The sequence below is a fragment of the Nomascus leucogenys genome, chromosome 10, assembly GCF_006542625.1.
Source record: "Nomascus leucogenys isolate Asia chromosome 10, Asia_NLE_v1, whole genome shotgun sequence".
Classification (NCBI taxonomy): Eukaryota; Metazoa; Chordata; class Mammalia; order Primates; family Hylobatidae; genus Nomascus; species Nomascus leucogenys.
This window is the reverse complement of record NC_044390.1, coordinates 60,569,046-60,580,370: the sequence shown is the minus strand read 5'-3', so window position 1 is coordinate 60,580,370 and position 11,325 is coordinate 60,569,046. Positions and strand designations below refer to the sequence as shown.

The window sequence follows — 11,325 nt, the reverse complement described above, 5'->3', positions numbered from 1 at the left end:
ACAGGGTTTCCCCATGATGGCCAGACTGGTCTCAAACTCCTGACCTCAGGTGATGCGCCGGCTTCGGCCTCCCAAAGTGTTGGGATTACAGGTATGAGTCCACTGCGCCTGGCCGAACTGGGTGCTTTTTAAATTTTGTAGAAAACTCATAAGCGAGTGTGCCTGTGTTCCAACTGGTTGGTTTCCCGTGTATGTGGTCTCCAGGGGCACTCTGAGCGTGGCCAGCAGGGACTTGGGTTCCCCCCAATCTGGGACACCTGTCCCAAAACACCGCTTTTTTTGCGGTTGCCTGCAGTTCCAAGGTTTCCCGGAAGGTGGAGCGCTGCAGTCTGAACCCGAAGCCAGACGCCCCCCAACCCGGCCCCAGGGCCCATCCAGCCGTTCAGGGGTCAAGAATGCGCCTGGGGACATGCCAGGGGCCGGGGCCAGCACGTCTGGAGCCTTTTATAGGCACAAACGGCGCCCTGGCATCGTTCCAACCACGAATGCAGACCCCCATGGGAGGGACTGTTGGCCTAGCCTTACCAGACCCATCTGGAGGGGTCAGATACCAAGCCAGTGCCTCCTGGGGCCTGAAGCTTAGACTAATGTCCTGGCTCAGACACTGAGACAAGGTACTCACTGTCTGGAATTTCCTCATCTGTCTAATGGGGATTAGGAAACCTACCTTGCAAAGTTGCTATAAGGCTGAAAAATAGGTGTGTCCCAGAACTGTGCAGAGAACTAGCCAGGCAAAATGAACTCTTATTTTAGGCCGGGTGTGGAGGCTCACACCTGTATCCCAGTACTTCGTTTTTGTTGTTGTTGTTGTTATTTTGTTTTCTGAGACGGAGTCTTGCTCTGTTGCCCAGGCTGGAGTGCAGTGGCGCGATCTCAACTTACTGCAATCTCCAGCCTCCCGGGTTCAAGTGATTCTCCCTCCTCAGCCTCCCGAGTAGCTGGGACTACAGGCGCGCGGCACCATGCCCGGCTAATTTTTTGTATTTTTAGTAGAGGCGGAGTTTCACCATGTTGGCCAGCCTGGTCTCGAGCTCCTGACCTCTAGAGATCAGCCTGCCTCGGTCTCCCAAAGTGCTGGGATTACAGGTGTGAGTCACCGTGCCTGGCCTGTATCCCAGCACTTTGGGAGGCCAAGGAGGGTTGCTTGAGCCCGGGAGTTTGAGACCAGCCTAGGTAACATGGTGAGAAATCATCTGTAAAAAAAAATTCAAAACATGTTTGGTGTGGTGCTCCAGTAGCCCCAGCTACTCGGGTTGGAGGCTGAGGCAAGAGGATCACTTGAGCTCAGGAGGTTGAGGCTGCAGTGAACTGTGATTATGCCAGTGTACTCCAGGCTGGGCGACAGAGCAGGATCCTATCTCAAAAAGAAACCAAAAAATGGCCAGGCGCAGTGGCTCCGCCTATAATCCCAGCACTTTGGGAGGCCGAGGCGGGCAGACCACGAGGTCAGGAGTTTAAGACCAGCCTGATCAATATGTGAAACCCCATCTCTACTAAAAATACAAAAATTAGCCGGGTGTGGTGGCAGTGCCTGTAATCTCAGCTACTCGGGAGGCTGAGGCAGGAGAATCGCTCGAACCCAGGAGGCAGAGGTTGTAGTGAGCCAAGATTGCAGCAATGCACTCCAGCCTAGGTGACAGAGCGAGACTTCATCTCCAAAAAAAAAAAAAAAAAAGGCCGAGCGCAGTGGCTCACACCTGTAATCCCAGCACTTTGGGAGGCCGAGGTGGGCGGATCATGAGGTCAGGAGATCAAGACCATCCTGGCTAACACTGTGAAACCCCATCTCTACTAAAAATACAAAAAAATTAGCCGTGCTTGGTGGCGGGCACCTGTAGTCCCAGCTACTTGGGAAGCTGAGGCAGGAGAATGGCATGAACCTGGGAGGTGGAGCTTGCAGTGAGCTGAGATCGCGCCACTGCACTCCAGTCTGGGTGACAGAGTGAGACTCCATCTCAAAAAAAAAAAAGAGAGAAACCAAAAAACCTCTTATGTTTTCCTAAAAGACATGATTTCGTCACACAGGCTGGAGTTCAGTTATGCAAAAATAGCTCACTGCAGCCCTGAGCTCCTGGGTTCTGGAAATCCTACTTCTTCAGCCTCCCCAGTAGCTGTGACTATAGGCATGCATAACCACAACTGCCTAATTTTTAAACTTTTTTGTAGAGATGTGGTCTCACTATGTTGCCCAGGCTGGTCTCAAACTCCCAGCCTCCATCGATCGATCCTTCTGCCTCAGCCTCCCAAAGCGTGGGGGTTACAGGCATGAGCCACTGTGTCTGGCCTTATTTTGTTATCCTTTTTTTTTCTTTTTAGACCGAGTCTCACTTTGTTGCCCAGGCTAGAGTGCAGCTCTTTGCAACCTCCACCTCCCAGTTTCAAGGGATTCTCCTGCCTCAGCCTCCCAAGTAGCTGGAACTATAGGCATGAGCCATCACACTTGGCTAATTTTTGTATTTTTAGTAGAGATGGGGTTTCACCATGTTGGCCAAACTGGTCTCAAACTCCTGACATCAGGTGATCTGCCCACCTCTGCCTCCCAAAGTGCTGGGGTTAGAGGCGTGAGTCACAGCACCCAGCCTATTATATTTCTTTTAATGAAGGATCTGAAACTGCATTTGAAGAAATTTTATTAACTGGGCATGGTGGTGCATGCCTGTAGTCCCAGCTACTAGGGAGGCTGAAGCAGGAACTCCAGGCTTGATCCTAGGAGTTCCAGGCTGCAGTGAGCTATAATTGTGCCCACTGCACTCCAGCCTGAGTGACAGAGCACAAGATCCCAAATAAAAAAAAAAAAAAGAAAGAAAAGAAAAATAAAAAAGAAATGTTGTTACCAGATAGGATTTGGCTGAGTCTCCCAGAGTCAAATTTGGGGGTGCCCCACCCTTGGCATTGTCCTTGACAACTTTATTCTACTCTTACACTCAATTCCTCAGTAATTCTGTCTGCTGCCTCCAAAATCTATCTAGAATCCATGGGGTCTGGGCTTAACTGGAATCTCCAACATTGTTCCTGTGGCTCAGTGCAGCCCCCCTTCACCTTCTCTGGCTTTCAACCTCCCATGGAGGCCATAAGAAACCTGTGATCACCTGAATTAGGGCAAGTCCCTCCTCTGCTTAGAACATTCTATGGCTCCCACCTCACTCAGAGCAAAAGCGAAGTCCTCTATATCACCCACAAGGTCCTTCGGGAACTACTCCTTCAGCTCCTTGTCTCCTCCCATTCTCCCCCACCATCGCTGCTCCAGGCACACCGGCATCCCTGCATTTCTTAGAACACATGGGCACATTTCAGCCTCAGGGCCTTTGCGCATGCCATTCCCTCATCCTGAAATGCTTTTTCTTTTGGTCTTCCCAGGACAGAGGTCTCAGCTCACATCACAAGTCACTACCTCTGCAAAGAGGCCTTCCCTGACCACCATCGCCATCTCTGTCCTGTGGCACTGGAATCATCTCCATTATTTCATCACCGAGTTCTTTTCTGTGTTCCCAAGCAGAATGTCAGTTCCTCGAGGGCACAGATTTTTTGTCTGTTTGTTCACGTTGTGGGGTGTCGCTCCATAAATACATTTCCCCTGCATCTTTTCCGACTGCACCTTCAGCTGCATTTCCTACAAATTCCTTTATGTAAAAAGAACAAGTCTGTAAAACTTGGGAGGACAGTCGTGGGCCAAGGGTGTCAGTCTGCAGCCGATTCTGGTACCAGAGTCCGGGCGGCTGTGGGTGCACCGGGGCTGCCTGTGGAGCCGCTGGTGTCCAGCCCGTCGCGCTGGGGCGACGAGCGCTCCGAGCCGCTGAAGCTCCCATCCAGGCCCGGGGGCAGGCAGCGGCGCAGGCCCCCGGAAGCCTCAGCAGCGCTCGCCGACTGCTGGGAGCCACCCGGCTCTCTGCCGCAGGAGTGGCGGCCGCAGCAGACGAGGCGCAGTAGCGCGTGGCGCAGGTCGTTGTTGGTGAGCGTGTAGATGATGGGGTTCAGAAGTGAGTTGGCCATGGCCAGTCCCAGGAAGGGATCGGCCTGCAGGAGTACAGGACAGGTGCGCGCCGGGCACGCCACGTCGAGCAACAGCAGCAGGAAGAGGGGGCCCCAACATGCCACAAAGGCCAGGAGCACCACGCTGAGCGTGCGCAGCAAGGCCAGCGAGCGCGGCTTGCGACGCGCCCGGGTCGAGGTGGTCCCGGCAGTCCCCGGCCGCGCCCGCAGGCGCCGCGCGTTGGCGCGTACCTGGCAGTAGATGCGCGCGTAGAGTGCACAGATCGCGGCCAGGATGCCCACGAAGGCGAGCACGCAGAATAGCACGTAGGCCTTGGCGTAGAGCGGCAAGACAGTGGAGCAGGCGTCCAGGCGACCTAGGCAATTCCAGCCCAGAGCTGGCAGGAGCCCGAGGAGCAGCGACACGCCCCAGGCCGCGGCTGCCATCGCCAGCGTGCGCCCCCGACTGGAGACGGGCGCAGGCCCCCTGCGCGCCATGGTGAGGCTGCGCTCCAGCGCGATGGCCAGGAGGCTCAGCACGGACGCAGTGAGTGCCACGAAGACGCCTCCCTCCCGTGCGAACCAGAGCGCGGGCGACAGTCGCAGCGTGAGCGGCCCCGAGAGTAGGATGTTGGCAGCGTAGGCGGCGCCTGCCAGCAGATCCGACAACGTGAGGCTGCCCAGGAGCAGGAACATGGGAGCGTGGAAGCGCGGGTGGCGTCCGAGCACTAACAACACGGCCAGATTCTCTAGCACGATGAAGGCGCACACCGCCAGGCACACCACGGCGTCGGCGCGCAGGCCCGCACCCGGCTGGTAGCGCGCACCGCGGAGCTTGCCGGTGTAGTTGTAATGCAGGACGATGACCTCGCTCACCGGCGCCGGCCGCAGCAGCCCCGACTCCATGGGCCGCGCGCCCCAAGGCTGTTGGAGAGGCAGGATACGGTGTCAGGCCGCGGTCCCCGTGAGCACGGTCGCAGCAGCCGGCTAAGCCGTGGGAAAGGGGCCCTACCCCCTGACCATCACCCTCCATACATGGGGTCCAAGGGGAGTTCAGGATGGAGGGATAGAGTCCGCGGAGACAGACATACACACAAATAATATCTTGAGGGGACAAGGTGACATAGTCTCAAAAAAAGGGACATTAATAACACATGCATGGCTGGGCGCGGTGGCTCACGCATGGCTGGGCGCGGTGGCTCATGCCTGTAATCCCCGCCAGGCTCAGGCCTGAGGCAGTGGCTCACGCCTGGGAGGCTGAGGCGGGCAGATCACGAGGTCAGAAGATCGAGACCATCCTGGCTAACACGGTGAAACCCCCCCATCTCTGCTAAAAGCACAAAAAATTAGCCAGGCGTGGTGGCACGTGCCTGTAGTCCCAGCTACTCCGGAGGCTGAGGCAGGAGAATCATTTGAACCCAGGAGGCGGAGGTTGCAGTGAGCCGAGATCGTATCACTGCACTCCAACCTGGGTGGCAGAGCGAGACTCTGTCTCAAAACACACACCGCCTGCCCCCCCCTCAAAAACACACACGGCTGGGTGTGGTGGCTCACTCCTGTAATTCCAGCACTTTGGGAGGCCGAGGCAGGAGGATTGCTTGAGGCCCAGGAGTTCGAGATTAGCCTGGGCAACAAAGGAGGACCCTGTTTCTACAAAAAATACAAAAATTAGCCGGGCGTGGTGGTGTATGCCTGTAGTCCCAGCTACTCAGTGAGAGTCCCAGCTGAGGTGAGAGGATCACTTGAGCCCGGGAGGTCGAGGCTGCAGTGAGTGAGTGTTCATCGTGCCACTGTACTCCAGCCAGGACAACGGAGCAAGACCCTGTCTCAAACACACACACAAACACACAAGCAGGGAGTTCCAGAGACATAACAGTAAACACACAGAACGCACAGAAACTCAACACACACAGAAGGAGACACACAAATACAGCAACACACTACAAGGGCAAAACACACAGTCACACACCATCAGGGAAACTACACAATACATCATACAGGAGCAGAGTGATGCAGGCAGAAAAACACAGCGACCAAAATTCAGTCACACGAATACAGGGTCTCCCACCCAGTGGCACAGGCCACAATTTCACAACCTCCACTCACACTAGCCTGGGGCCCAGTGCACCACACTCCACACTCTTGTCTCACTGCACACAAAGTTTTTTCCTGCCAAAACCCCCTCATCCACCCAAAAACCCCATGAGAAAGTTGCTCCTTGGCCAGGCACAGTGGCTTTCGCCTGTAATCCCAGCACTTTGGGAGGCCGAGGTGGGAGGATCACTTGAGCCCAGGAGTTTGACACCAGCCTGGGCAACATAGTAAGACTTCATCACTACAAAAAAATTTAAAAATTAGCTAGGTGTGGTGTTATGCCCCTATAGTCCCAGCTACTCAAGAGACTGAGGCAGGAGGATCACTTGAGCCTGGGAGGCCGAGGCCGGCAGTGAGCCATGATCGCACCCCTGCTTTCTAGCCTGGGCGACAAGAGAGAAACTCCGTCTCAAAAAAAAAAAAAAAGGTTGATCCTATTCACTCATTTTACTAAGGCAGAGCCTGAGGACAGGAGAGAGGATCCACAAGAGGCAGACAGACTCTTACAGAGGGGCACACATGTCATTAAACTAATAACACGCCTCACCTGCCTCTGTGATCTTATTAATCCCCACTTCCTTTAGTCCTAATTTACAGATGAGAAAACTGAGGCTCAAAAGAAATGCTTCGTATCGAAGCAGGCGCAAAGGTTTCCATGCTCCCACACAAACATCCATGCACAAACAGTCCCCATGCAAGTCTGGATGAGAAAACCAAGGCCTGGGGAGGGGAATGGATCTCTTTTGCACAAGGCAGGGACGCGGACATCCCAGAGAGCTTCAGTCACACACAGAGAATCAAGGCAGGCAAACATAGACAGGAAGTCGCTGGCTCACCCATGCTGGAGGTGGGGAGCCCAAATGCAGGGAGACAGGGTTACACATGCTCTGATGGGGAGGCCACCCTCATCCGCCAGCTTGCCCGGCAGCAGGACTGAAGTATGGAAACTTGCAGTGGCCCGGCCAGGAGGGGGTGACCAGGGGATTCCAGTCACCTTCACCCCGTATCCCAGGTCCTGCACCCAGCTGGGGAGCCCCCAGCTTCCGCCTCCCCAGAAGCCTCCAGGAAAAGTCCAGGGAACTCCCTGCAAGGAGTGGTGCGCCTTTTTAGACCGGGAAAGTGGCCGCCAGGGCGACCCCCTCCGGGTCAGGCCCAGCCCCGCGCCCCCAAGGGTCCAATGCAGTCCACTCACTCTGCGCCCTGGTCGTGCGCCACCCGCAGTCGCGCTGCCTTGAACCGAGTGAGCGGACGCCGCTCCGGGGGCGGGGCTGGAGCTGGCAGGCGAGGGGGCGGGCCAGCGACGCAAAGGGCCGGCGGTCGCCAGCAGTTGCCCCCTCCCCTTGGGGCCCGGGCACTCAGCCCATGGCTGCCAGCCTGTGCCACTCGCCGCGGCACCGGAGCGCGCCCCGGCGGCGACTGGCACAGGCGAGCCCTCAGCTGCCCCCTCCGGGCCTGGGCTGTCCTCCCAGGGACGCTCCATCGCGGTGGGAGGACTTGGAGAGGCGGGAAAGGGAGGGTTCTGCAGCAGGGCGGTCGCAGCCTGAGCCTCTTCTCCCCAGCGGAGGGGTCTCCTCTGTGCTGGGTGTCCGGGCACTGCGCCCTCCCCATTGCCCACCCACCTGTGAACTGAGCTTCCTGGGCTGCACCCCAAGGACGCCCCGTCGATGGTTCGGAGGGGTCTTCAGTGGGTTGCTTAGCAGGCGTCTTCAGTGGGGGCCACCTTAGCCTGAGTCCTCTCCCACCAGCAGATAGGTCCCCGCTGCTCCCGGGCACAGGCCCCTCCCAATTTCCCGCTCCCGCCCCGGCTCAGGGCGAGTGGGGGTGGGGCAGGCGCGGGCAGGATTGTGATGGGAACTTGCTGCTCCTCAGATAAGGAGGGTCTCTCCCGCCCCACCCCCTGGATTCCGTGTTCCCCGGACCGATTCTCTCCCACCCTTATCACTGACGACAAAGTGATTTACTCATTAATGGTGTTTCTGGGCTGTGTCCTTAGCAGACAGTAAACCCCACCAATGTAAGAATTTTTTTTTTTTTTTTTTTGAGACAAGATCTTGCTCTGTCGCCCAGAGTGGAGTGCAGTGGCACCATCATAACTTACTGCAGTCTCCACCTCCGTGGCTCAAGCCATCCTCCCATCTCAGCCGGCTGAACATAGCTGCTGGGACTCCAGTCGCTTGCCACCATGCCCATATAATGAATGATTGTCTCCCTCACTTCCTCTGCATCTCTCTCAGGAGGATCTCAGAGTCTCTTGCCTGCGTGTCTCTTTGCCTCTGCGGTTCTCTTTGTTGCTGTCTGTGGTGCTCTCCCACGCCTCTCCCAGGCCACTGCTCCTCCAACGACCAGTCCTGCTGGCCCCGAAACGCCCCCACCCCCACTTCCCAGGAGCTTCCAGACGGTCCCAGCTCTTCCACCCTCAGATTCAGGAAGGGAGGCTGGGTCCCACTGCTGCCACCTTCTCCAGGACCATGCCCTTTGCCCCGATGCTTCAGGCCCTGCTGGCCGCGGGTGGGGTGAGGGTGCCCCAGGAGAGATGAGCCAGAGGCTGAGAATAAGCGTGGATCTGGGATACCCTCGTGGGAGCAAACTCAGGGGGCACTCAGGCCGGGTCAGGCCCCCCTGTAGCCCCTTGGGGGTCCCAGCCCTCCCGCCCCCGCTGTTCCCTGCCTGCTCTGCTCAAAGACACAGCCAATAGGACCCACAGGGTGGGACGGTGTTAACCCTTCAGTGCCAGGTTCGCCACAGTCCTGTGGACCAAGTCAACTCCAATGGTGCCCACTGGGATGACCCCTGAAGATCTCCCAACATAGCTGTGGCTGGCACCCAGTAGGTGCTCAATAAATGACCTCCTTCTGTAAAGGGGAAGCCGCGCCCCAGGGTGGGGAGGTGGCTGCTTAACACCTCCCAGGCGCCATTCTCACCTCTCTCGAAAATGGGGCTCTTCCGGCTGTGGGTCCTGGGCTCAGCAACCTGCCTCTCCCGCTGCGTCCCTGCACTTCTTTCCCACGAATTGGGACTGTGGGGACTCAGGCTCCAGGATCTCGACAGATGTTGGGAGTCCCATCCCTAACTGCCACTCCACACTCCTGACCACAGTTCTTAAAACTCAGATCACGTTTCTCTTGTGCTCCAAACCCTCCCGTGGCTCCCTGTGTTTCTCAGAGTAAGTGATCAAGTCCTCGGTGAGGACCACGCAAGGACAAGGCCATATGCCGTCCTGATCTGTCTCTTTCTGTTACTTCTGTGCCTCTCTCTGCTCCACTCTGCTTCTGCCTCCCGGGCTCCTCCGAGTTCCACACACACTTCAAGACTTTTGAACTTGGGGGCCAGGTGGCCTGGAGCACCCTTCTCCCCACCCCTTCCCAGATGGTCAGCTGGTCACCTCCTCAGAGAGACCTTCCCTGATCTGTCCCTCATCTCAAATGACAGTTGGCATTATCTGAAATCACCTTGCTTTTGCTTTTTTTTTTTTGTAATCTCCCTTTATTGCCCAGGCTGGAGTGCAGTGGTGCGATTTGGGCTCACTGCAAACTCCACCTCTGCAACCTCCGCCTCCTGGCTTCAAGCAATTCTCCTGCCTCAGCCTCCAGAGTAGCTGGGATTACAGGAATGCACCACCCTGCCCAGCTAATTTTTGTATTTTTAGTAGAGGCGGGGTTTCACCATGTTGGCCAGGCTGGTCTCCAACTCCTGACTTCAGATGAACCGCCCACCTCCGCCTCCCAAAGTGCTGGGATTACAGGCATGAGCCACCGCTCCCGGCCACCTTGTTCATTTCATTTATTTATTCATCTTTCCTAATGTGTATCTCTGACCTAGAGCCTCAGCTCCAGGAAGGCAGGTCTGTCCCTCTGCCCAGATTCCTAAAGGTTAAGGGCTCACAGTTTTTTGATCTTTCTTTCTTTTGTGAGATAGCGCCTCACTCTGTCATCCAGGCTGGGGCACAGTGCTGTGATCACAGCTCCCTGCAGCCTCGACTTTCTAGGCTTCAAGCAATCCTCTCTGCCCAGCCTCCGGAGTAGCTGGGACCATAGGCGCCAGCCACTGCACCTGGCTACTTTTTAAAATTTTTTGTAGAGACAGGGTCTCACCAGGTTACCTAAGCTGGCCTTGAACTCCTGGACTCAAGCAATTCTTCTGCCTCAGCCTCCCAAAGTGCTGGGATTACAGGAGTGAGACAGGACTCAAGGTCTTGAGGCAGGCAAGTGATACCCACTCTGAGCCTCAGTGGACTTATCTGTAAAATTGAGATAATAGCCAGGTGCGGTGGCTCACACCTGTAATCCCAGCACTTCGAGAGGCCGACGTGTGCAGATCACCTGAAGTCAGGAGTTCAAGACCAGCCTGGCCAACATGGTGAAACCCCATCTCTACTAAAAATACAAAACTTAGCCGGGCGTGGTGGCGCGCACCTGTAGTCCCAGCTACTCCAGAGGCTGAGGCAGGAGAATCGCCTGAACCTGGCAGGCGGAAGTTGTAGTGAGCCGAGATTGCGCCACTACACTCCAGCCTGAGCAACGCAGTGAGACTCGGTCTCAAAAAAAATAAAAATAAAATTGAGATAACCGCGCCCACTCCAAGGCTGTTGTTGAAGAGGAAATGAACAGTTGGAACAGAGCCAAGGTATACAATGAGAGCTCCACAAATGTTAGTGCAGCTATTATTGGTCACCACTGTATCCCCAAAGAAGAATTAGGGCAATGGGCTCATAAGGAATCAGCCCTAGACATTGCCACCACCTGCCCCCACCCCATCCCTCCTCCCACACCGCACAGGCTAAACTGTCTCTTCCCCCGTGCAGGGCACTCCTGGTCTCTATGTTCCTGCTGTGCCTTGCAGCAGCCCGCCCGCCTGAAGCATGCCTAGGCCGGCACACCCGCTGGGCCAGTTCTGCTGCCAGCACCCTCGCCCACAGGGGCAGCTCCACCCGGCGCCCGCTCTTGCAGAGCTGGGTCTGCACCTTCGAGAGGGCAAACTGCCTCCCATGGTACCCTCAGATCCCCTTCACCCACTCCCATTCCCACCCTCCCCACTCCCCCTGCCTTTTTTTTTTTTTTTTTTTTTGAGACAGAGTCTTACTCTGTCACCCGGGCTGGAGTGCAATGGCACTATCTCGGCTCACCGCAACCTCCACCTCCTGGGTTCAAGCAATTCTCCTGCCTCAGCCTCCTGCTGAGTAGTTGGGATTACAGGCATGCGCCACCATGCCCGACTAATTTTTGTATTTTTACTAGAGACATGGTTTCACCATATTGGTCAGGC

The 11,325-nt window shown here is 56.2% G+C and overlaps 1 protein-coding gene across 1 annotated transcript; it reads right to left on the bottom strand.

Moving 5' to 3' along the window:
• Positions 1-2,808: 2,808 nt before the first annotated feature.
• Positions 2,809-7,338, bottom strand: S1PR5 (sphingosine-1-phosphate receptor 5). The gene is made up of 2 exons (XM_012509380.2): positions 7,256-7,338; positions 2,809-4,893 (listed from the first exon to the last, which is right to left on the bottom strand). The coding sequence occupies exon 2, from the start codon at positions 4,873-4,875 to the stop codon at positions 3,679-3,681; it is 1,197 nt and encodes a 398-aa protein (XP_012364834.2). The 5' UTR covers positions 4,876-4,893; positions 7,256-7,338; the 3' UTR covers positions 2,809-3,678.
• Between the last annotated feature and the right edge of the window lie 3,987 nt (positions 7,339-11,325).

What these genes read in the sequence shown, in the direction of transcription:
- S1PR5 (XM_012509380.2), bottom strand. Translation starts at nt 4,875, where the DNA reads ATGGAGTCGGGGCTGCTGCGGCCGGCGCCGGTGAGCGAGGTCATCGTC.